Genomic DNA, 27145 nt, shown 5'->3' with positions numbered 1-27145 from the left:
AATAGCAACCAATAGAATAAGTTATAGACTCTGAAAGAATAAGTCGATTTATTCTGTTACAGGCGGGATTCCAGTATGGCAGCAGTCAAATGATCAATGAATGTCGATAGATTTGAAAGCCTGTTCTTGCCTTAGCACCAGCTGCAAGAGAACCTTACTGATTTTGTCGACAGCCGCATTACATAATCACTGACTGTTGCTAAAGTTTTGTGCAGTATTAAATAAATTAACGACTAACGAAATCTAACTATAAACATCTAAAGGAACACAAACACAAAACTAACAAGAATATAACTAGGTTTAAGGTATATTTTTTTAAGCTACAATATATCTTCACAGATAAATACATTTTTTTATCTTAAATATTTGACATAATAAATGTATTGATATAATGCATTAAGTATCAGATATATTTTAGCTTAAAAATATATAACTTTAACCTAGTTATACTCTTGTTAGTTTTGTGTGTTTGTGTTCCTGTATATGTTTATAGTTAGATTTCGTTGGGTGTTAATTTATTTAATACTGCACAAAACTTTAGCAATGTAACTGATACATTTATATGTAACTGATCCTAATGTTTTAAGTATCAGATTTCGTTGGGTGTTAATTTATTTAATACTGCACAAAACTTTAGCAATGTAACTGATACATTTATATGTAACTGATCCTAATGTTTTAAGTATCAGATTTAGTTAATGGAGTTTCGTCTATAAGAAAAATCATTATTTTATTTATTTTTTAATAAATATTGTTTAACTCTAATAAGTATAATATAGTTAGATACACATATAAGATTGACCAAAATTGGAATAATTTAACAAAAGAAATAAAATGATAAAGTAGAATAAGAGATAAAGAGATAAAATACTATAGAGCTGGAAAAGGATGTTGTCTTGGATGAGATGGTAGTGGTCATAAATAACTTCTTAGTTTGACCACTCGTTGAATTATATATTAAGGTTGTAATTTTATATCATTGTGATGAATGGTCAGTTTACCCAAACACACCACTAAAAATTACTAGCTTTATAAACTTACAGATTTTTTTCTGTAAATGTTCTCATTGAAGTTAAAAAAGTTATTCTGTTGGATGAATTTTGGTCCCTCAATGATGAATGTGGCTAAACTTTAAGGGTGGTGCCCTATCAGTATTTGCAATGGGAAGCCATCCTTCTCATCTGCAACCTGACGTTATACACACGGACCGAGTTTCTGGATATTGACCCGTCATCAGCGTGTGACAATCACCGGTGGTTGATGTGACGAGGTTCCAAATGAATATATATATATATCCTTTTTCCAGTAACTTTCATGAGTTTGTATGTGTGCGTGTGTGTATGCGTGTGTGTGCTTGTTTGTCCGTATTACCTATGTACCTATCTATCTGTTTAGCCACATTTACCCTTTTTCGAGATCAGTGACTTTTCGTCACTGGAAAAAGGATATATATGCCAAGTTGAAGAATGTTACAGAGTTGAAATATGCAAATTATATTAAATTGTACCTTGAGATAAAAGAAATAGGTCCTATACACTATAGATCTTTCCTCCAATTAAATCTAGCATTGGATTTCCAACTGCATTGGATTTCCAAGTGCATCACCATGTAATACGAGAGAAAAAACCCAGCTTTTACAAGCTCCCTCAACAGTACCAATCCTAACAAGTATGTTAGTGAACGTGAGATGGGTGCTATTGTCAACAACAATCTGCATTGGACAAACTACGTCTAAGATAGTCAAGAAAGCTGAGAGTGTCTCAGCATCACTCAGTAAGATCTATGTCAGCCACCCTAGAGCTATCTAATTAAAGCTGCATATATCTATGGTACGTCAACATTTAGAGTTTGCATCACCAGTTTAGAATTTTTATCTTGCTCGGCACATAAGTCTCCTGAAAACTGTTCAGAAACGTGCAAACAGACGAATATCTGCCGTACACTGAACATCTTGCTTCCGTGAACATGGACACATTAAAGTTCCGACATCGGGCAACTGACTTTCTAGATACCTACAAGATTATTCATTATCTTTCCAACAACGTTTGGCATTCCAGAAGTCTAACACTTGTGGACATGCTTACAGAACACAGCACCCATTATTTTCAAAAACATTTTTTTACGCTCACAATTGTAGAAGCATGGAATAAATTACCTCCATCTGTTATCGGCTGTCAAGTCACTACGTCCTTCAAAACTTCTATTCTTCTTGAAGTTCGCTTACAGTACACCTGACGCCCCTTACCCCTGTTTCTGCTTCTTCCTTTCTTTTCTAAAAGACTCTCACGGTGTTCACTTACTGTGCATATTCTATGTACGATTCATACAGTTTTGAATACTTTTTCTGATGAGTTGTAGTGTACCTGAGCACTATATAAAGTTCATCATTATATAAATATGTCTGTATATATATATATATATATATATATATATATATGTGTGTGTGTGTATGTGTGTGTGTGTGTGTGTGTGCGTGCGTGTAAGTATATATATGTATATGTATATATATATATATATATTATATATATATATATATATATATATATATATATATATATATACATACATATATACTTACATACATATATATATGTATGTATATAATGAAGAAATAAGTGATATAGATATCCACTTTATACAACTCAACCAATTAGCGCTCTGATAGAGCTTCAGGAATATAAAATTAAGGAGGAGAGAAAACGCCATTTCTTCTAAAGCTTTAACCTTATGATTCTATTAACTATGATGAGAGATATATAAAGTATTGCGATGGTTGGATTTAGCTCGCCCATAGCATCCTATATGTTTTCGAAACGGCCGTAAGACTTTATACATAGATTTTATACATGTTCCAGATTTCTTATGAATCATTTTATATTCACTTTATCATCCTCTTCATTGATTGAAATTTGAACATTCGGACTTCGCAAGTACATTTATGGACTTATATTTTAATATATTTATATCTATGAATTTTTATGTGTTTATAAATTTTTATATGTCTATGAAATCTTATATATCATACAGATGAATGCATCTATATATGTATTTATACCATGCAGAATTTCGTTAATATGGATTGAATGAATATATACATCGACCTTTGAATTTGTTTTCTCTCCTCCTTAATTATATATATTTATATTTATATTTATATTTATATATATATATAATGTACATACATATGTGTGTGCGTTTATATTTGTTCCCCTTCACACACCACTTGGCGATTAGTTTTTGTACATTATCTTAGCAATTCATCAAAAGAGAACGATAAAGTAAGTACCAAACTTTTAACAAGTAAGTACAGTTACTGATTTGTTAGACAATACTCAACAAGAAAGTACTCTTAGCATGACCGCAGTGCGACGATTGAAAGATGCAAAATATGAAAAATAAAAGAAGAAAACAGTGTTTTTCAGATGAAGTCACTTATAAATTTGTTCAGCATCATATACATAAAATATTGCCTTATTATTTTCACCATCAGAAGGACAATGAATTTGTGACTGTTCGGTCTGTAAGCAACAGTACAGCTGTTCACAATCTGCAATTGTAACTATTGTCACTATTATAACAGAAATACGAGGTCTGATCAATAAGTATCCAGGCTGTTGTCATAGTATCGAGCTAAAGTAGGCAGAGTAAAGCCGCTTGGCACAGACATTGAACGCAGCTGTGCAAAAACTTGTCGATATTGACAAACGTTCTGCACTATGTAGTGAAAGTAAGCTAGAACGTCAAATCGTAGTACATATGTACAACAGAGTTCATGGTCTGATGAATAAGTATCTGGAATGTTGCTATAGTAACAAAGCTAAAGTACGTAGAGTAAATCCGCTTGGCACAGATCGATCTTGAATTCTGCTGTACATATGCACAACGATTTAACGTTCTAGCTTACTTTCACTACATAGTGCAGAACGTTTGTCAATATCGACAAGTTTTTGCACAGCTGCGTTCAATGTCTGTGCCAAGCGGCTTTACTCTGCCTACTTTAGCTAGATACTATGACAACAGTCTGGATACTTATTGATCAGACCTCGTATTTCTGTTACAATAGTGACAATAGCTACAATAGTGAATTCTTTCATCCTGTAGCTCTGCTGGTATATTTGAGAAAAATTATATTAATATATCTTGTCTGTTGAAAATCCACATTTTTTGCAACTAAAGATGGCAATTTAAATTGATGTAATGCCTGCATTGTTCGATTAAATGGAACCGCCTGAAACGGTCGTATTGCATTAATACCTGAAATCCTGTTACTTATTTGATTATATATATATATATATATAAATTCAGCGTGAGTACTTGATAATTGTAAGCACCTGTATATACCATTTAGTGGTGTAGGTGGTGGAGTAAATTAATCAAAATAAAAACATGATGCCAAGAATTCAGCGGTACATATCTTTCGGGCCTTTATTAGACGAATTTATAACAATGCATAATGTGTGTCTATGGCCTTCTTCAGCCGCGCACAATTACTACTTCAAGGACATGTATTACATCATAAATTCTACGTTGGGGATGCAAATCCTCTCAGTCGCGAACGACATAGTGGGGCACCAGCACAAAAATGAAGCGTCCATCTCGTCTTTCACTCAATGTAGAATGAGGGAGCTTGGATGTTGAGGTAATATAAATATATAAATGAATAAATAAATATATAAATACACACAGACGTGAAAGAACCTGGTAATAAAAATAAATAGGGATAAATACAGAGGGGCGAGAATTAAGGACGAAAGATAAAAAAATATAAAAATATAAAAAGATAAAAAATAAAAAAATAAAAAATATAAATGTAGAAATATAAAAATATAAAAATATAAAGAAATATAAAAATATAAAAGAATATAAAAATATAAAAATATAAAAATATAAAAGGATATAAAAATATAAAAATATAAAAGAATATAAGGATAAGGGATATAAAGTGGTTACGAACTAACAAGGTGGTCAGAAAGATGACATATTCTGGTTGTAGAAGCCTAAGCGGTGGGTGTCATAAACCAACTGGAACGTCTGGGTACCCAGTATATGGTAGGTTAGGGCTGTCTGGTTTGTGGTTAAACCGCTTATCTATTTCCTCGTAAATTGTCTAGTGGTCAACATGTACATACGTACACGCATGGATACATATACACATATACACGCATACATATACGCACGCATACACATCCACATACATACATGCATACATACGTACTCTCGTGTAAAAATATACACATACAAACGGGAAAAGGCGCATATAGTTGGGTACACGAACTGACACGCATACGTACGTATATACATATACGTACATGCGTACATACAGACACACTCGCACTCACACTCATTCACAAGACAAAGTAAATCTCTATGCATATGGGCAAAAATATGCATGCCCACACCCACACACATGGGGGAGTAGATCCTTATGCATATACACAAAAATATGCATATATGCATATGCACAGATACAGGTAAAACAAGTAGATCCATTCTCGCACACAGGCAAGATACGGAATTATAATGGGCACAAAAGGTAGACATGAAAGTAAAAAACCTGACGGTAAGAAATTATAACAGAATATATATATATATATATATATATATATATACATATATACACACACACACACGTATATATATATACAGACACACACATATATACACACACGCATATATACATACACATGGACCCACACACACACACACCCACACGCACATACATATATCTGTGTGTCTATATATGCATATACACATACATATATATATACACAGACGTACGCACGTATATATATATATATATATATATATATATATGTGTGTGTGTGTGTGTGTGTGTGTATGTATATATACACATACACACACATACATATTCATACTCACACACATATACAGATATACATACAAATACATAGATAAGGATATAAGGAAAAAGAACTAAAAATAGACATACATAGAGAAAAAAAATTGATAAAATAGGGGTAAAAATAGAAGTAAAAATAAGGATAAAGTTAAAAATTAGAAATAAAAAAATAAAATAAAACAAAGGTAATCGAGTAAAGATTAACATGAAATGAAGGTAAAATAAAAGGTGGTTGCAAAGGTAAAGGTACAGGTGTGTGTTAAAGGTGACCACCCAGGGGCGGGGAGGGGAACTGAGGCAGGGAGGAGGGGAAAATTACGGAGTAGTCATAAGTGAAAGGGTGGGAAGCGGGGTTCGGGGGTGTTCGCTCAACATCAAAGCTAGAAATGGAAAAAGGTATAGATATAGGGAAATAAAATATATATATAGGAAAAAGATAGATATAGAAAAGAAATATATAGGAAAAAAATATATATAGGAGACAAAATATATATATAGGAAAAAAAACGGGATGTGCTGGAGCTGACAAGTTGTACTTGGATGGGAGGATATTGCATGGGGAAGTAGGTATAATAGCCTAAGCTTTGTAGTATTTGAAAGAGGGCCTGAATTCAGATCTTTTATTAATTAGTTTGTGTTTCTCCTTGAATTTCAAGATATTCAGGAGTTCCACACAACATAGCTGGCATCCTGTTCTATTATTTAAATAAGGTGCAGCTGATCCGATGATGGACCACCTGAGTTTGAAACCTATGCTATTGTATTTTAATTCCAAATTTTTTTAGATAGGGAGGTGCTGCTAGCCTTGTGTCTATGCCTGAATGAGGACCGTGGTTGTAGTATCTGGATTTCCAGGAGGTCGAGCAACCTATGTAGGTGGAGATTGTCGGGCTAAAAACGTAATATATTCATGTGAGGTGAGTACCCAGTTTAACACACTCACCAGACGTTCCAGTTGGTTTATGACACCCACCGCTTAGGCTTCTACAACCAGAATATGTCATCTTTCTGACCACCTTGTTAGTTCGTAACCACTTTATATCCCTTATCCTTATATTCTTTTATATTTTTATATTTTTTATATCCTGTTATATTTTTATATTTTTTTATATTTCTTTATATTTTTTTATATTTTTTTATATTTCTTTATATTTTTATATTTTTATATTTCTACATTTATATTTTTTATTTTTTTATTTTTTATCTTTTTATATTTTTATATTTTTTTATCTTTCGTCCTTAATTCTCGCCCCTCTATCTTTATCCCTATTTATTTTTATTACCAGGTTCTTTCACGTCTGTGTGTATTTATATATTTATTTATTCATTTATTTATTTATATTACCTCAACATCCAAGCTCCCTCATTCTACATTGAGTGAAAGACGAGATGGACGCTTCATTTTTGTGCTGGTGCCCCACTATGTCGTACGCGACTGAGAGGATTTGCATCCCCAACGTAGAATTTATGATGTAATACATGTCCTTGAAGTAGTAATTGTGCGCGGCTGAAGAAGGCCATAGACACACATTATGCATTGTTATAAATCCGTCTAATAAAGGCCCGAAAGATATGTACCGCTGAATTCTTGGCATCATGTTTTTATTTTGATTAATATATATATATATATATATATATTAACTAACTTTAACCATATGAACGTTGTAACATTTGGTCAACAGAATATTTCTATCACTTATATAAATGCAAGCATTATTCTTTTCTATCGAGAATATTCGGAAGTTAAGATCCATCAATTTCTTGACAACATTAAGAGCATTACGGTGAACGTTCCACTTCGATGCTTCAGAAAAATATGAGTGAAATTCAACTAGTAACTGTTTCACGTGATCTAGTTCACCATCAGACATTGCCTTAATCAAGGAGTTCCATTCATCGTTTTCTACATCCATTTTCAAGATAGATATGTTCTTCTGAAGAATGAAAATATAAGTAAATTAAAGAAGCTGTTAATTAAACATGATCTGTTAAAATAAATTTAAGATGATACAAAGATGGCTAAAAGGAGAGATAAAGACAGTGGATAAGAAAGAAAGAAAGAAACAAACAAACAAACCAACAAACCAACAAGCAAACAAATAAAGAAACAAAGAAACAAAAATAGAAAGGAAAAAGAAATACAGAAATAGATGCAATGAGGAAGAAAGGAAAGAGGAAAACAAAATGAAAATGAAAAAAGAAACAAAGAATGAATGAAAAGATGAAAAAATTAATGAATTGGATGAAAAAGTGTTTTTATGAAGGCGTTTCTTTTTTATTTCTTTTACTAGACAATTATGTTTGGAACAATAGTGTTGCTAAATCCATTAGTCTTTTCCATTCTTGTTAGCCTCATCATCAGAATGAAACGATGATAATTCTTTCTGAGTTCCAGTTTGTTGATTGCTCGTCAGAAGACAGGTACGTTATTTCTTTTCTCAAACAGAATGAAAGGATAAAAGGGATAATATATGCACATCCTTGACAGTAATTTGCTAAGAATTATGGGAATACTACTATCAGAAATAAAATAATCAACTCCATACATAAAACTTATACAATACAATTGTTCTGGTAGATTTTAGGGTTTATTTTACACGTAATGAAGCTCCGCCTTGGATCTTGGTTTGCGTTTTGTTATTGGTGAACATTCCATGATTACTCGTCTCCTTTTTAATCGAGAGGTCACCACAATACATTATTATACAGTACAAGAAATAATACTAAATAGAAAACAACAATCATTAGTTGATGATACTACAATTTTATAGAGAAATTAAATACAGATGTTTTAAAATATAGTTATAGCAGTATCGCCATGATCTTTCGCAACCTATTGCATAGTGTGCGAACAACGTTATAATTACCATTATTTCATTTTGATGATGAGGTCAAAAAGCTCTCGAAATGTTAATGGACTAATAAATGAGTACATACTAATGTTCCAAACATAAACATAAACAACGTTGATCAGTGGACTATAGAAACATGATATAAAGCGTCTTGCTCACGGACACAACACGCCACCAGAAAGCGAGCTCACAACCTATCGAGCGTAAGACGTCTACCCTAATCACTAAGCCACAAGCCTTCATTTGACTGGAAGACCTAACGAAAAGGATCACAATTCAACTCTGTAACAATCTTCATATATCAATACACAATTAAAACCCCCGTTCTGGAGTTAGGGGTGCTCCCTGGTTCGAGTGAATCTTTTAGGATGCTCGCGCGTTCAGCTATGCATAACTTGCAACGCTTCGTCCCGTTGATGTAGGGGCCTGGGGTCTCTAGTAATTTCCATGAGATCGACCATGAGATCCCATTGTCTCTTAGTTGCCAGACGTGATTGGCCAGCGATGTTACGTACCTCCTTTCCAGAACTCTGAAGGAGGACCTATGGCTGGAGATACGCTGCTTGAGAGAATTCCCAGTACATTCAATGCATTTCCGTAGGCGCATGTTGTCGGTGCTGCACTTGTTGCTGTTGTTGCTGCTTGTTTGTTGAGCGAAGCGGTCTTCGTCCCATTAGTGGGAGAAGTCCGAAACGTGGTCCTTTGCTATTCGTAAGACCCGCAGAAGAGAAAGCAGGTCAACCCCCGACACCGAGAGCATCGACGGATGGATGAATGCGCATCAAGGCTCAGCGGTTGCGTAGGAAGTCGAGGACAAGAAACAGGAAGAAAGAGTGAGAGAAAGTTGGAGCGAAAGAGTACAACAGGAGTCGCCACCACCCCCTGCCGGAGCCTCGTGGGGCTTTTAGGTGTTTTCGCTCAATAAACACACACAACGCCCGGTCTGGGAATCGAAACTGCGATCCTCCGACCGCGTGTCCGCTGCCCTAACCACTGGGGCATTTCGCCTCCTGCTGTTGCTGCTGTTATTGTTGTTACTGGAGCTGGGGCTGCTGGTGTTAGCGTCGCTGAATGTGGTGGTGACGACGGTAATATTATCGCCACTGCGCGTGTTGTCGATGTTCCACCTGTTGTCGCTGTTGCTGCTGTTGTTTGGAAATAGCTATCCTTCCAATTCCTATTCCTCACGGAATGTTTCAGCTGGCTGGCTCTGCTGGTGTTGACGTTCTTAGAGGTAGTGGTGGCGTCAGCAATGCTACCGCCACTGCCGGTTACGGTTAAGGCGCTGTTGTTGTTAATATTGCTGTTATTGTTGTTATTATTGCGGTCTTCACGAATGGTGGGGGAGCTGCCACTGTTGCTAGGGGTGACATTAGTCGTGGTTACGCCGGTGCTTCTGCTAGGGCCACTGCTGCTGCTGCTGCTACTGCTGCTACTGCCGTTACGGCTGACGTTGGCACTGGATCTGTTGCTGCTTCTATAGGGGATTTCAGGTCTGCTACTGTGGACGTCAGAGAAGTTATTGGTAAGGTTGGTGTTGGTGGTGATGCTGCTGTTGTTGTTGTTAGTGATGCTGCCAACGGGAGGACTGCCAATGCTGTCTGTGATGCTGCTGTTGCTAACGTTGTTAATGCTGTCAACTGCGGCGATGGTGGTGGTGTTGTTGGTTCTGTTCTCATATCTATTGGCTGCTATTACTTCTGCCGGTGGTATTGCCAGGGTTCACTAATACTTCGGCTTGATAGACGACCCCTTTGGGTTCGCAGAAGCCTCCTGTCGAGCAACTGTTGCGGTCCCTGCATGAACAACCTGCCTCTTCCTGTGGCTTAGGGGCACTAACTACAATACTCTTACTACTGGGGGCACAGCTAAACGAGACCCTAACGTTGTGCCTGTTGAAGATGAGCCCGTACCTATGAGAGCTAGTGAAATGCTTGTCTACTAACTTAAGGAATAGTCTACTTACGGACGTTATTGTGTTAAGGGAGAAGTGGTGAGGAAGCAAACTAAATGGTATTTCTGCGGCTGTTGGGTTTTGGCATGTAGGTGATGCGGTCCCTAAATCCGTTGTCAACGAGGGCCTCGTTATAGTACGGGGCCGCTGCATCGAAAGCCTCTTGGTTGGAGGAAAGGCTCGTAATCTTCTTACTAAACACCCTCTACGAGGTTCTTGAACAGGATGGGTGGGTGGCAGGAGGCAATGTTGATGTACGTTAGCTTCTCGTTTGGTTTGCGATAGGGCCTGTAAGTACCGGCGCCCAAGTTGAACGTGAAGTTGGTCTTTATGCTGATCTTCAATCTCAAGAAGGCAAGCGTACTGATTAAGTGTCTTTTTTAATCCTGCCTAGTGTATGCCCGCTTGCTGTCTAAGAGATGGCCAGGGCGCCATCTCTGTAGATGCAAAAAGCGGAAGAGAGGAACTTTTTCCTAAGGTTATCTAGAATACACAACCCGATGAGATCGCATACAACAGCGCCGTCGTGGACTCCCATAGCTACGTCAAAGGAGCCCGTAGGGTCGGATTGCTTGACCCATGCCGAACCTTTGTTGAACAGCACTGTCTTGATAATTTCTACATCTCTGTCGCTAATGCTGGCGAAGCCCCTAGTGAAAGAAAGCGCCTTGGTCAGTAGCCCTTTTGATATAGACGGGTAAAGATCGACTATAACAAATTGGGTGAACCTTGCTTTGCCTCTTCCCTTGTAGGTGTTAAACCATGCGGTCACTTCGCTGGTGCTGCGTTACAGGGAAAGGTTGGTGGGTCTTCTTATGCTGTTATTGATATCTCTTAATATGTGTTTGCTCGCCAAACCGATCTCGGATTTGGCTGGATTGATCTGGCGACATTTGGGGCTTCAAATTTTTGCTTTCAAAATGTAACCTCGTGTATACCGTTAGCGATTTTTTTCCTCTGTCTTCCTTTCTCTGGATCTTTCCTTCTCCTATGTTTCCGACGAAGAGCTCCGCTCGAAACGTTAAACCCTCCTTCTTTCCTTCTTACCTGAGCGTCCAATAATACTATATTTGTTCCACGTCCTCGCGTTGTTGTGTTTTTTGTGCTTCCTTGTATGGATTAACTTTATATATATATATATATATATATATATATATATATATATGGTGCGGTGAATAAATTGTCGTCTAAATTACGCAAAAATGAAAATAACACTCACATCTCTATTACATGATTTTGTAAATGAACAATCTGATGTGATTATTTTAATACAGTGCGTTTCTCTGTCCCAGGTGAAGTATAGGCAGAATAGCAAAGTAACAGAACCTAGCTAATGAATTACAAAGACTATGGAAAGAGCGGGTAAAATTTATCCCAGTAGTTATAGGTGCATTGGGAACTATCCCTAAAGATGTGAACAGCTGGATAAAGGAAATAGGTATAAAACCCAGTGAAGTACAGCTGCGGAAAACAGTGTTATTAGGGACAGCTAAAGTACTTATGAAGGTTCTTGGCATCTAAATCTACTTGTTGTAGCCCGATGTTAGGTTTCTTTTCTTTTCCAACAGTCTAATCTGTTGAGTGTATGATAATAATAATAATAATAATAATAATAATAATAATAATAATAATAATAATAATAATAGTAATAATAATAGTAATAATAATAATAATAGTAATAATAATAGTAAAAATAATAATAATAATAATAATAATAATAATAATAATAATAATAATAATAATAATAATAATAATAATAATAATAATAAACATGCCTCCTCATTGATATGACTGTCCCAATCGATATAAACGTAATATCCCAATCACTGGGACTATAAAATACGAAAACAGACTAACACATCCATCAAAAACGAAGTAAACAACGAAAGACAACAAACCCAAACCGAAGGAATGTATAATGATGAGCAAAATGCACCAGACCAGAACATCACACACAAAAATATGAATGTCCGCACTTAAAACAACAAGGCTTTCTACCCTCCACCATAACTCTTAGCTTGGTGTCTTCACCCACCAGTATTGTGTCAACAATCTCCTCGAAGTCCGCAGGGGCAGCCTCGATTAGCATTTCTAATCTCTGTTCCTGCCAGTTCTGCTGTTTGATTTTGGTTGCTTGGAGGATTATTTTTTCCTCTAAACCTAAGGTGATTGCCGCCACCAGTCAGGCAACGTCGACCTCTGATGGAATATCCTCCTTCCTTAACCTTGGAAGTACGTATACTCAGGTATGTAAGTAGGAAGACCACTTCATTAGTTTTCAGCGGGGTCGTAGAGTGTTGCCTGGCAACATCTTCGGATGAGAACTGCACTTCCACCATCGCAAAACGTTTGCCCCTGGCAAGATATACTATATCTTTCCAGATAGGCCTCAGACACAATTTTCAGCTCTTCTTTCGTCACCATGTCGAGCCTTTTGTTTTTCATAGAGAGGATTTTAAAAATCACCGTTTTTCGAGAAGTTGTAATTAGTCAATTCGATCGCGCTCCTCCTTATGAAGAAGACCTTTAAATTTATCAAGTTAATTCCTTTCGATATTCGTTGGTGAGGCTAGTCATCGCTGCGAAATTGCTTACTTTTTTGCTTCAATCATATTGTCGTTGTTTTCCTTCTGTATTATTTTATCCAAAATTTTAACACACAGACAATTCCTCTTTAGAGGAATCGACGTCAGTTGAACTCACGTCCAGTAATATCACCATCGATTTTTTTTTAACAAAACACAATTGAGTATTTCCCCCTTCAAACAAGTGAGGGAGGGGGATGTCAGCGTGTCTGCAACAGCGCAGAACAAACAAAGTGTTTTAACAACACGATAACAAAAGCAGTTCAACAAAAATTCAACAATTACAATAAACAGAACTTTATCGCAAAAACCAGCCAAACTCGAAAAAGTGAGAGGGCACGAATTGGTTTTAATTGACCACAAGGGTTGCACACAGGAGGGACATACAAAGGGTCGGAGTGATTCGTTCCGTTTTTAATGAACATTAAAAATTTCAAAAATCTGAGAAAAAATGATGACAACGAATGATTATGATGAAGTGGTGGACGTGGCTGACCCCACAGACCACGTTCTACTACTGAACCATTAAATAATCCTTTTGTCCTCTCTTTAGAAGCTACATACATTCTCAACAAGTATGCCACTTTCATCCATCTTTTCTCGTATATACTTAGTCGTAGGCGACTCCTCTCCAACCTTATTTTCCTTTTCAGTTGGGAAACAAACAGTTTACCAACCACCGGCTGGAGATATAGTCGCCTGTCACTACTACTTTCATGCGAGATATCCATACGACCTCTTCCACAATTGCTACTACAGTGAGAAAACAGAACCTTCCCTTCCCCTTTCAGAGAGGACGGTGCAACAATTTTATAATTGACTCGGAGCACAGCTGTACTCCTCCCAAATGTGACAACATAAACCCACAACTCTGATAGTTTCGGACACTGCACAATAGCGTGCAGAACAGTCTCACTGCTCTGCCTGCATCTTGGGCAAGTGGGCTGGCACGAAGAGCCATTCCTTGCGAGTTAATCTTGAACTGGTAAGGTTCTTCGGTAACATTGCCAAGCCAGTGATCTTTGGAAGTTATCCAAAGCCACTTCCCGCAAGCTGACTATCGTCGAAGCCAAGGGTTTCCCCAGGCCATCGTCATACTTGGCCTCTACTAACCCTCTGTAGAATGATGAAATGGAAATCTCGCCACCGGCATTAGTCGTCCGGGAGAGACGTGCGAGAGGCTGCAGATATTCGGCCTTCCACGCTCCCAACTTAGGTCTACGCTTGATCCAAGGCTCTGATTCAATGAAACTAGTGAATCGGAGAAGTATCAGCTTGACGAACAGAGACGACACCCGCTCACCATCCAGGTAGAGCCAAAGATGACTCAGCCTCTGTGCATTAACAGCCATGGTATCTCTAGCCCACCCTTTAGCTGGTGTTGGCAGCAGATTAAGCGCCTTACAAGCGGCCCTCTGCCTTTCCCCAAAAAGCGAAAGAGCATCGTTCCAACTTGCTGGCCACGGGGCAAGGTACGACGGTTAGGTGGTAAGTGATCACAGATGCGATAAACACACTTGCGAGCTCTGCCCTCCCTTTCAGGGATAACCACCGCTCAGACTAGGCCTGGGTTAGGTGATAAAATCCATATAATCTCAATATCATGTGTGAAACAAATAATCTTTTACAGTGCGACGCTTCTTTTTTAGTTCAGTATATATGAATAGTTTATAGATTAGAGACAAGTAGTCTATATATAGGACACACTTTGCATTACTCAAGAGATTTGAACTTGAGCAGATAGAGGAGTAATTACAAGGACAAGCAAGTTAGGCAAGTCGACATACAAAAAATATTGTTGTTGTTTGTTCCTTCACGGGCCATGCCTACCTCATAAGGGCCGGTTTCCGGTTTCCTTAACGTAAAGGTTCCCCACCTGGACGGGACGCTTGTCCGTCACAGGTGAGCTGCTAGATGCAGGAGGAAAGATGCAGAGTGAGAGAACGTATATATATATATATATATATATATATATATATATATATATATATTCAACCAAAACCGTGGAAAAGTTCTACACTGGATTAAGTATTTCCTGGCTAATAGAACACATGTTGTAGTTGATGGAGTCCACTCAAGCCCAGCAAAACTCACCAGCGGTGTCCCCCAGGGGACTGTCTTGGGCCCGCTACTCTTCATAATTTAAATAAACGACCTTTCCAGTGTCGTACATTACTGCAAAATGAAAATATTTGCTGATGACACTAAGCTCCAGCAAGTCGTCAATGAAGAAGCAGACCGAACTCAACTCCAGTCTGATCTATATGCTGTGAGTCAATGGGCAGACAGAAACAAAATGCAACTGAACGAGGGAAAATTTGAGCTGATACATTTTGAAAGAAATTCCTCACTAAAACAGCCATACTCTCTTCCTTCAGGGGAACCGCTCACAGCCTCTAACAATATCAGAGACCTGGGTGTAATTGTTGATGACGATCTCAGTTGGAGTGCACACATCAACAATAAGGTCGATATAGCTCGTAGGATGAGTTCCTGGATCTTAAGAACTTTCCGGTTCAGAGAACAAGGTGTCATCATACCACTTTTCTCCTCCTTTGTACGGCCACACCTCGAATACTGCTGCCCACTGTGGTCTCCCCATACAAGACAAAACATCTCGAGGATTGAATCACCCCAGAGGGCACTCACTAAACGAATTGAAGGCGTGGCTGCTCTCGATTATTGGGATCGCCTTAAAGCCTTGAAACTCTACTCTCTCCAGCGTCACCGTGAGCAGTATATCATTTGTACGATGTGGAGAATATACCGCCAACTTTGCCCAAATGACCTGATCATTAGCTTCAAGGTTCATCCAAGACTGGGACCACGGTCCATACGTCCCCTGCCCAATTCAAGATCACAGCATACATGTAGACTGCAACATAATTTCTTTTCCTCAACAGGCCCTGCCCTATTTAACATTGTCCCGAAAGTGATCAAAGAGGAAAAGGATCCCATCAACTTTAAACGGAGTCTGGATAGATTCCTTCAAGGAATACCAGATAAGCCACCCATGATTGAATACAACTCACCCAACAAAAACTCACTACTTGAATGGACCATAAACAAAACTTGACTTAAACAGGATTCAAATAATCCTATCAAGTGGTGCTATTAAGTTAGACATGGCCTGGACCAATCTGTGATCGAAACATATCTAAGTTTATCTAAGTTTATATATATATATATATATATATATATATATATATATATATATATATACATATATATATATAATAAATAGGGTTCAGTAACGATTTGCTTCACCACATACAGAAGTTTAGAAATAGCAGTCAAAAAATCTTCGCTATTCCTTCTACTTTAAAAGGGGCTTACTTAAGCTTACCATGAAATGGTCTTTTTCATGCCGAAATTTGCTTGGTGAAATTACTGATAACTTTTTAATTAATTAATTTTACCCTTTGTTATTATATATATATATATATATATATATATATATATATATATATATATATATATATATATATATATATAACCTAATATATATATAATAACCTAATATATATATATAATAACTTAATTTATGTAATAACCTGCTCGGGTTTCAGTCATCAGTACATTGGACAAACGAGTTTCACTTTGAGGAAGAGAATCACTCTGCAATACAGACAAATTCCTCTTAGTGAACACATAGAAAAATGTGCAGGTAACATCAAACCAAATTTCACAATCTTCCCTTTCTACCAGTGCAAAGACGCAAGCTCTCAACTAGAACGCTTAAATAAAGAAACTTTTTTCATTGAAAAATACAAAACACGTCTTAATATGCACGCATAACCAACTTTTATATTTTTACATATTACATCACTGTACATAAATCCCCTACTAAACAAGGTCCCTTTTGTTTTAACCTGTCTCTTTTCTTTACACATATTTATTCCCCACCCAAAACCTTACACACAACAATAACAATAATAACAACCAATTACCTCCCTTTATTTGTCTACTTGTAACGTCATTCACTCATGAATTTCATCACAAACAACATGGACCAAATTTCTTCTTAAGAAAAAATATATATTCATATAAATTAAACATTATATCATGAATAGCGATAGCAAAACCGACCGATATATTAAAAATTATATTAAAACCATGTAAGTGTACGTATTTTCCTTTTTTAATTTCTTACATATATATACATACATACATATACATATATATATGCATACATAAACATATATAGACCCACATAAACATACACACACATACATATATTTATGTGTGCGTATGTGAGTGTGTGTATTTGAAAAATGAGAGAGACAGAAGATGGAAGATACAACGATGCTTATTATTAACAACTACAATTGTTTCGACTCATCTACCATCGACTCCTTACACGTGGGATACTTGACAACTGGCTTAGGATTATATATATATATATATATATATATATAAATGAGTAGAAATGCGTCACATGTGCCAAGCTGTATCGGCCGTTGCCTTTCCTGTGGATAACTCTGGTGTCGTGGAGAGGAGGAGGCCGGTATGCATGTGCGACTGCTGGTCTTCCATAAACAACCTTGCCCGGTTTTGTACCTTGGAAGGTAACTTCCTAGGTGCAATCTCATGGTCTGTGTCGTGACCGAAGGTGGTCTCAGAATATATACACTATATACTCTATCATTATCATCATCATCATTTAACGTCAGTTTTTCATGCTGGCATAGGTTGGACGTTTTCACGGAAAACTGGTAAGCTGCACCAGGTTCCAATCTCATTTGGAATGCTTTCTACAGCTTGTTACCACTCATAACGCCGACCACTCTGAGAGTATAGTGGGTCCTTCTTATGTGTCACCAGTACAGGTGCCATTAAACCAGCATTGGCCATGACTACGATCTCACTTGGCTTAACAGGTCTTCTCAAGCACTGTATGTTGTGAAAGGTCTCGGTCACTTGTCACTGCCTCTTTGAGGCTGAACGTTTGAAGGGTGCTCTTTACGTGCCACCATCACGGGTGCCAGTTACGCGACACAGGCACCGGCCACAACTACGATTTCACTTGGCCTGACGTGTCTTCTCAAGCACGGCATATCATCATGACTACGATCTCACTTGGCTTAGCAGGTCATCTCAAGCACAGTATATCGTCAAATGTCACGGTTACTTGTCATTGCCTCACATCGTTCGAAGATCATGCTTCACCACCTCGTTCCATATCTCTCAGGATCTACCTCTTCCACAAATTCATTCAACCGTCAAGAATCGGTACTTCTTCACAGAGCTGGTTAGACTATTACGGGTCTGAAAAGGTTTTTAATTCCTTTGTCCAAGGGAGGTAAACCGTCCTCATTAACGCATTTATACGTTAACCGTTAAATCTCGTTATCCTAGCGTTTCTTCACGTTCACATGATACAAAGTTAAATTTTGTCTTTATATAGAGTCTGACGAGTTGTCTAGAAGTCTGCGGCTTTCGTGGATACGAAACCATTGGTAACTCTATGACCATAATTTGACTTTGTCTCAATAATCATATTAATATATACACATATATACTCTCTCTCTCACACACACACACACACACACACATAAATTATAAATAAGGGTATCTAAGAGATACCACCATGCTTGAAATAGCAGTCCAAATCTGACTCTAAAACTTCATAATTTTAATAATAATTTGTATCCTATAAGGTTTTTGTTCGCATGCTGTCACTTGATTTGATAGTTATTTAAATAATGATCTTATCCTTATTTATATAAATACATATAAATACATATACATACATACATACATATATATATATATATTATATATATATATATATATATATATATACATAGATGGAAGGAACACTCACCTTAGTGTGATTTAAGTGCTTGCGGATATCTAAAAGCGTCATAAGTTGGGTGCCGTTGACAATACCTGTTTTGCCACTTATTCCAATTGCATGGTAATTCAAAGATAGAAGATATGGAATTTGTGATACAGGTACACTGTGAAGACAGCAAAACATGGGGAAAAATTGAATAAAAATCAGTTTACTTGGACAGAAATATGGTAACAAATGAGTGAACATCCCCACCAAGTCCTTAAGGGTTTGAAAATAACTTCTTTTTCTCCTATCAGATTTGAAGGTCTTAAGAATTGAAATAAATATTAAAATGAAAGAAATGTTGTAACATTTCATGTTAAAGAAGTCAGTGTCGAAACAGCGATAACAAATAACCTGCATCTTAACGGCTTTACCATAACATCTCATCCACATCTTCTCTACGTTTCTAACAATTCTTTGAACCTACTACCCGGGACTGGTTAGTTGGGGTCTTTTTTTTTTTATCATCATCAAAAGCAGAAAGTGACCAAAAACGGAATTTTGTACTACATTCCTTCATATATGTAATGGGAAAGTCATCTTTTCAGAACTTCAACACTTGGCTATCCATTTACGTTTATATGCGTCACACACTCAATCCAATGCATACAAACTCCTCACCCATACCTGCACACATATAATAGACAAAAACATATCAAACAATTTAAGCGTAAGGAAACTGTAGGAGAGAAAGAGCAAGGAAGCTTGAGAAGCAGTGAAGAGGTCTGATCTCAGAACACAGGTCTCCGTAAAATAAAAGACCGCAATTGGTGATGATACCCATCCAACCCACATTCTTTTCTACTCTAAGCACAAGGCCCCGAAATTCTGGGGAGGGCGCCAGTCGATTAGATCGACCCCAGTACGCAACTGGAACTTAATTTCTCGACCCCGAAAGGATGAAAGGAAAAGTCGACCTTGGCGGAATTTGAACTCACAACGTAAAGACGGACGAAATATCGGTAAGCATTTCGCCTGGTGTGCTAACGTTTCTGCCAGCTCGCCGCCTTCCATCCAACCCATATTCAGCATAGGGAATACCAAATTTTCGTAGAGAAAGTTCTCTGCAGAACTGGTTGCCCTGTCCTATATGACAATTTATCTCACAATTAAATAATTACATGAAACTAAATCTAAGTAACCTACTTCATGAACTCCAGCTCTAGCACATTGACATGAGCTAGCTTTTCTAATTATGAAATACATGGGATCCGGGCAAAACCCCCTTAGGACAAAACCCCCTTGGACAAAACCCTCTAGGACAAAACTCCGTTAATTAAAGTGCAAAAACGGACAAAACCCACTCGATTATATTTTGGGGTTATTTTTCGGGGTTTTTTTTTTTCATCTTTCTCTTTTTTACTTGTTTCAGTCATTAGACTGTGACCATGCTGGGGCACCGCTTTGAAGAATTTTTAGTCGATTGTATTGTTCCCAGAATTTCTTTATTTTCTTACTTGTTTCAGTCAAGACTATGGCCATGCTATGGTACCACCTTGAAGAATTTTTAAATTTAAATTTAAAGTGTTTTGTTTTCTCTCTGCACTTAGAGATAAATGAGAATGCACTGACCTTTTGAACTTCCTCCGGCCGCTGAAAGTCTAAGAGAATTACGGCGCCGAAAGTTAGTCGTCCAAACGTACTGGTTATCGTTTCTATCTTTCTTCACATTTGTTAGAATTCAGACAACATGTGCATAGAGTAGCAAAGAGTCTTGTGTTCTGTAATTCTATTCTGGTTATTTATTTTTGATTGAATATATTTTTGTTTGCTTAAAAATTGGAATTTTTGAAAATAAAAGTTTTTTGCAATCGCAAGTTCCGTTTTTTTTTTTTTTTTACGTGAAATTCAAGAAATTTGAAATTCAAGAAATGTGATTGTTATTTCTAGTATGTGGAGAGACCGTCTAGGTTTAACTGAAAATCACCTAAAAAATTTCTGGGTTTGATACAATCATCTAAAAATTTTTCATGGTGCTGCCCCATCGTGTAAAAAAGAAAAAATATTTCTGGGGTCGATACGTTCAACTAAAAATTCTTCAAGGCGGTACCCCAGCGTGGCCACGGAAAATATAACCGGGGTGTGTTTTGTCCGCTTTCACACTTTAACTACTGGGGTTTTGTCCCAGGGGGTTTTGTCCTAGGGGGTATTTGTCCTAGTGAAGTTTTTGTCCCACACTCGAAATACATACACCAACAGCTAAAACAAATAACACAGATCATTGCATTGAACTCTTGGGTAAGGAACATTACTCTGGCTAATAAACAAGTTGCTTCTGTTCTTGTTGAGCTCTAAGTCATCCATGATTGAATACAACTATCATCAATGGCTTTCCAGCCGTGACAATTTCTTCTTTTGGCTCGGCACATTTCAAATATAACTACATAATCTTGTAAGTTCCTTTTTAAAAATAATCAAGTGTGATTTGAAAGAGAAAATACGCTTATATCAGTGAGGAGTAATGACTAGTAAATTGAAATAGCAATGTCTTGTGGCATTTAGTTGTGATTGAAATATCATCCTCTTACAATAAATATTAGATTTACATCTTCTGTTTTGTAGGGTCCTTAAATTAATTAGCATACAAAGTTCCGGGGTCAATATAATCCCCTAAAAACATCCTTAATGGTAATGCTTCAGCATGGTCGTAGTTCAGTAAATGAAACAAAACCTGAAAAGAAAACGATGTTACATCACAGTTTTCTGAAATATATTCAGCATCTTGAACAGTCTTAATCAATTAGATCTATAAAGAAAGACATTCCAAATATGGCATTCCCATTTTTAGAACTATCTGTGATATAACTACATTTATCACCTATGTGTTTTTTATTTCTGTTAAGATGGTTGAGTGTGGTTTGAGGAAAGCTTGTCTGCTATGTCTTGCAGGTTGCACAACTGTGTATGGGCTTCTCATCACTCCAAACGTTAATAAAACAACAGTGCCCCAGTATATCCACAACCAACTTGGTTGACCAGATTAAAGGAGAATAATAACACTTCACAACAATTTCAACTATGAAAGGAAGTTTTTGCTCTAATTTCTAGCAGCTTGTGAGAGCGAAAAGTGGCATAGGGAACCTCTATGCGCTTCCTCAACGAGAGATGTAGCAGTAAAATCTGCCACAAATCGATCTACAGTCTTAAGAAATACAGATACCAAAGACCACACATTAGACAATGCAGTCGTAGATATAAATAAGAAAAGATGGGATGGTCATTACTGGAAAGCCTAGGCCTAGTTGATCGCGGCTGATCTGGCTTTAAACAAAAGCAACTCCCAACAAACTGAACTAAATATAACACAACTAAGATGGCACAGAGATAAGTACGCTACTACTACTACTACTACTACTACTACTACTACTACTACTACTACTACTACTACTGCTGCTGCTGCTGCTACTGCTGCTGCTGCTGTTGTTGCTATAGGAAACCAGTACTTACAATGGGTCAAAAGAATGTACTTCACATCCATAGTATGCATCCATCTCAACATCAAAACTTGAGTCAAGACCAATTCTGTTGAAAGACAATATGTATATGATATTTATGTATGTTTGCGTATTGTGTGTGTGTGTGTGTGTGGTGTGTGTGTGTGTGTGTGTGTGGTGTGTGTGTGTGTGTGCATGTGTCACTTTTTCTTGACTTGGCATGATAGGTGTAAACAAGTATCACTGTCATACATGCGGTGTCTTTTATTTTCATTCTTCTGTGTAAAAATGCCTGGGAATAAGGAAATAATACCTTACCTGGAAATGGTTAAGGGCTAAGAACATCTAATGTACAAAATTTGCATACATACATATAGGCACAGGAGTGGCTGTGTGGTAAGTAGCTTCCTTACCAACCACATGGTTCCGGGTTCAGTCCCATTGCGTGGCACCTTGGGCTGAAAGAAGCCCGTCGTATATATGCGTATATATGAGTGTGTGTTTGTGTGTCTGTGCTTGACAACCGATGTTGGTGTGTTTACGTCGCCGTAACTTAGCGGTTCGGTAAAAGAGACCGATAGAATAAGTACTAGGCTTACAAAGAATAAGTCCTGGGGGCCGATTTCCTCGACCAAAGGCGGTGCTCCAGCGTGGCCGCAGTCAAATGACTGAAACAAGTAAAAGAGTAAAAGAGTAAAAGTGTACATACATATACACACATACATTTCGTTTTTGGATTTAGTTTGCAAGATTCTTTATGTGAGTTCGTGTATTGAAGCATATTTTGTTGTGTCTGGGAAAACTGATTCTCTATTCAGTTTCCACTCGTTTATTTCTTTATTTTTACTAAAAATTTTCGTGGCGGCTTGCAACTTTTTCAATTGTCGTTGACTCTGTTATCCGAGATGCGTTCTTTTTGTTTGTTTGTGCGCGCATGTGTGTGGGTCAGTGTGCGTGTGCATACACATATGTATTTATGTAAGCATGTGTGTATGTATGCATATATATATATGTGTGTGTGTGTGTGTATGTATGTATGTATGTATGTATGTATGTATGTATATATATATATATATATATTATATATATATATATAATATATATATATATTATATATATATATATATACACATATATATATACATATATATATATATATATATATATATATATATAAATTGGAAGGTTTGGAGATGATGTACGGGTATTATATATTAGAAGAAATGAGGTACTCAGAAAATCGGATGGTTTATATTTACAGATATTTATTTGTATATTACATTTTTTTAAATATATCATACTAGCAGTATCGCCCGGCGTTGCTCGGGTTTGTAAGGGAAATAACTATATAAGCATTTTTAGAGAGTTACTTCCCTTATAGATGCCAATTCGGGCTTTCTTAGCCATTTCTGTTTTGGTGTCTTCAAGCCATGAAGTCGTTGTTCTAAAAGAATGCTGGTCTCCTTGACAACGCTTTACGCCGTTGATTTCCTTACACTCCCTTCCCCACAGCTTCACGAGGGAGGGAAGAAGGGGGAGAAGCAAACAGGTGCAGGTGTGACCATGGACGCCAACTCCGCCGCCATCGACACACGAAAAATTATGCATTAAAATGGAATAAAAATTATGTTAAATTATTTTTAAAATCGTAGACTCATCGTAGACGCGCGCTAATACTCAGACGGGCTCGATATGAATCACGACTATAAGATACCCGAATTTGGTTAAACTGCATCGCAAAATGTGGGAGTAGTTAGGAATCTAAATCGAAGGGGACAGACACTCACACAACTACAGTTTTATATATATAGATAACTTAGATCATGTATTAGCGCTTTCTCCCATTCTAGTGGGGTTTTCAAATCAAACTAAGTTGATTATATATATATATATATATATATATATATATATATATGTGTGTGTGTGTGTGTGTGTGTGTGTGTGTACGTATGTATGTATGTAAGCATGTGTGTATGTATGCATGTGTGAGTATGCATATATATATATGTATGTATGTATGTATGTATGTATGTATGTATGTATGTAAGCATGTGTGTATGTATGCGTGTTTGTGTATGCATATATATATATATGTATGTATGTATGTATGTATGTATGTGTATGTGTGTGTGTACGTTTGTATGCATGTATTCTGCATGTTCATGTGTTTGTGTGTTTGCATGTGCGTATGTGTGTGCATGTCTGAGTGTGTCTGAGTATGGGGTTTTGTGACTATGTACGTGCGTCTGTTATGTTTGGATGTGTGTCTCCATATGTGCCCTTGTGTGAAGTAGCACACTCAGACATACACACACAAGGAGACAGAGGTACACACACACACACACACATACACACACATACACACACATACACACACACACATAAAATCACATACACACGAACACACAAACACATGAATATGCCGAATACATACATACAAACGTACACACATACATACATATATGCATGTATACACATACACACATACATACATACATTCATACATACATGTATACTTATGTGTATGCTCACGCACACTGACCCACGCACATGCGCACAAACAAACAAAAAGAATGCAACTCAGAGAACGGTCAGAATCAACGACTATTGAAAGGGTTGCAGGAAGCAGCGAAAATTTTGAAAAAAATAAATTAGTAAATTAAGTGGAAACAGAACCGGTGAGTGTGTTAAATAATAAGGTACAAAATAGAATGACTCTCCCCAGACACAACAAGGTCTAGAATCAAAAGGCTTTAGTATGCTTCGCTGGATGTGCAATGTCAGTGTGCATGTACGACAGAGTGTAAGTAATCTTGAGAGAAAAATTGAGCATAAGAGGTATCACAGTGTGGTGAGCAAGAGAGATGACTGCGCTGGTATGGTCATGTAATACGTGTGGACGAGGACAGTTGTGTGAAGTGTCAATATTGGAGGGAACTTGTGAAAGAGGTACACCCAGGAAGACATGGGACGAGGTAATGAAGCATGATTTTCGAACATTGAGGCCTCATGGAGACAATGACAAGTGATCGAGATCTTTGGCGATATACTGTGCTTGAGAAGACTTGTCGAGCCAAGTGAAATCGCAGTTGTGGCTGACGCCAGAGTCGTGTAACTGGTACTCGTGAAAGGCGGCAAGCTGGCAGAAACGTTAGGGCGCCGGCGAAATGCGTAGCGTATTTCGTCGGCCGTTACGTTCTGAGTTCAAATTCCGCCGAGGTCGAATTTGCTTTTCTTCCTTTCGGGGTCGATTAGATAAGTACCAGTTACGCACTGGGGTCGATAATATTATCGACAATCCGTTTGTCTGTCCTTGTTTGTCCTCTGTGTTTATCCCCTTGTGGGTAATAAAGAAATAGGTGCTCGTGTCAATGGCATGTAAAAAGTACCTGCAGACGCTAGGTGATATACTGTGCTTGAGAAGACCCGTCGGGCGAAATGTATTCGTAATCGCGTTCCGATGTCAGTATCGCATATGTGGCAGCCGCGCCGTTAGTACGTAAAAAGCACCCTTCTAACTTTGGGTTCCACGGAGGGAGTGACAAGTGGCTGAGACTTTTGGCAATATACCGTGATTGAGAAGACCTCTCAAGTCAAATGAGATCGTAGTCGTAGTCGTAGTCGATGCCGATGTTTCATGGCTGGCATCCGTGCCGGTGGCACGTAAGCATCCACTGCACTCTTGTAATGGTTGACATTAGGAAAGGCATCCAGCAGTAGAAACCATGCCAAGTCAGATTTAAATTTGGTGCAGTCCCCCAGGTTACCAGGTTTCTCTTAAACCGTCCAACCCATGCCAGCATGGAAAACAGACGTTAAATGATTATGATGATGATGATGATGATGATGATACACACACACACACACACACACACACACACATATATATATATATATATATACATACATATATATATATATATACATACATATATATATATGTATGTATGTATGTATGTATGTATGCATGCACGTATGTATGTATATATATATATATATATATATATATATATATATATATTATATATATAATATATATATATATATATATACATACATATATATATATATATACATACATATATATATATGTATGTATGTATGTATGTATGTATGCATGCACGTATGTATGTATATATATATATATATATATTATATATATATATATATATAAAGTACACACAAATATACAGTACATATATGTATACACACACATGTATATATATAAATATATATGCATATGCATACATATACACACACATACTTATAATCATTCAGAGATATACAAAGTTTAAAATATAAAAATATCTCAATCATTGATAAAGGCAGTAGAAATTCATTTACCCAAATGCATACACCAAGCAAGGCTTCGTAGGATGATATCCATTATCCATACAAACATTCCATCCTCCGTCTCCATGAGAACCAACGCGGGCTATTTTGTTACACTTCACCTGAATTTGGCTCATGAATCTAAAGTAATATTCAACAAATAAATTATAGATTTTTCTTTTACATGGACACAAGGACATGATTATAAAAGGCTGACAAGAGACATGAAGTGAAACAACTACAACTGGGAATGAAAAGCTGCATTATTTGCTTCACTCTGTGAAAG

General features: G+C 37.1%; 1 protein-coding gene across 2 annotated transcripts in view; it reads right to left on the bottom strand.

Moving 5' to 3' along the window:
- Positions 1 to 7493: 7493 nt before the first annotated feature.
- LOC118765189 (methyltransferase-like protein 24) overlaps positions 7494 to 27145 on the bottom strand; it is a 46588-nt gene continuing 26936 nt past the window's right edge. The window contains exons 3-6 of one of the 2 annotated variants that reach the window (XM_036506864.1): positions 26872 to 27000; positions 22541 to 22615; positions 19079 to 19214; positions 7494 to 7794 (exon numbers count right to left, since the gene is read on the bottom strand). In XM_036506864.1, the coding sequence (XP_036362757.1) occupies positions 7498 to 7794; positions 19079 to 19214; positions 22541 to 22615; positions 26872 to 27000 (637 nt within the window). In that variant the 3' untranslated portion in view covers positions 7494 to 7497. The remainder of the gene's footprint in view (positions 7795 to 19078; positions 19215 to 22540; positions 22616 to 26871; positions 27001 to 27145) is intronic. The other variant, XM_036506865.1, reaches the window with a different exon arrangement.

Source organism: Octopus sinensis, linkage group LG10, assembly GCF_006345805.1.
Source record: "Octopus sinensis linkage group LG10, ASM634580v1, whole genome shotgun sequence".
Lineage (NCBI taxonomy): Eukaryota > Metazoa > Mollusca > Cephalopoda > Octopoda > Octopodidae > Octopus > Octopus sinensis.
Note: the sequence above shows the minus strand (reverse complement) of the source record. Positions and strands in the feature narration are given on the sequence as shown.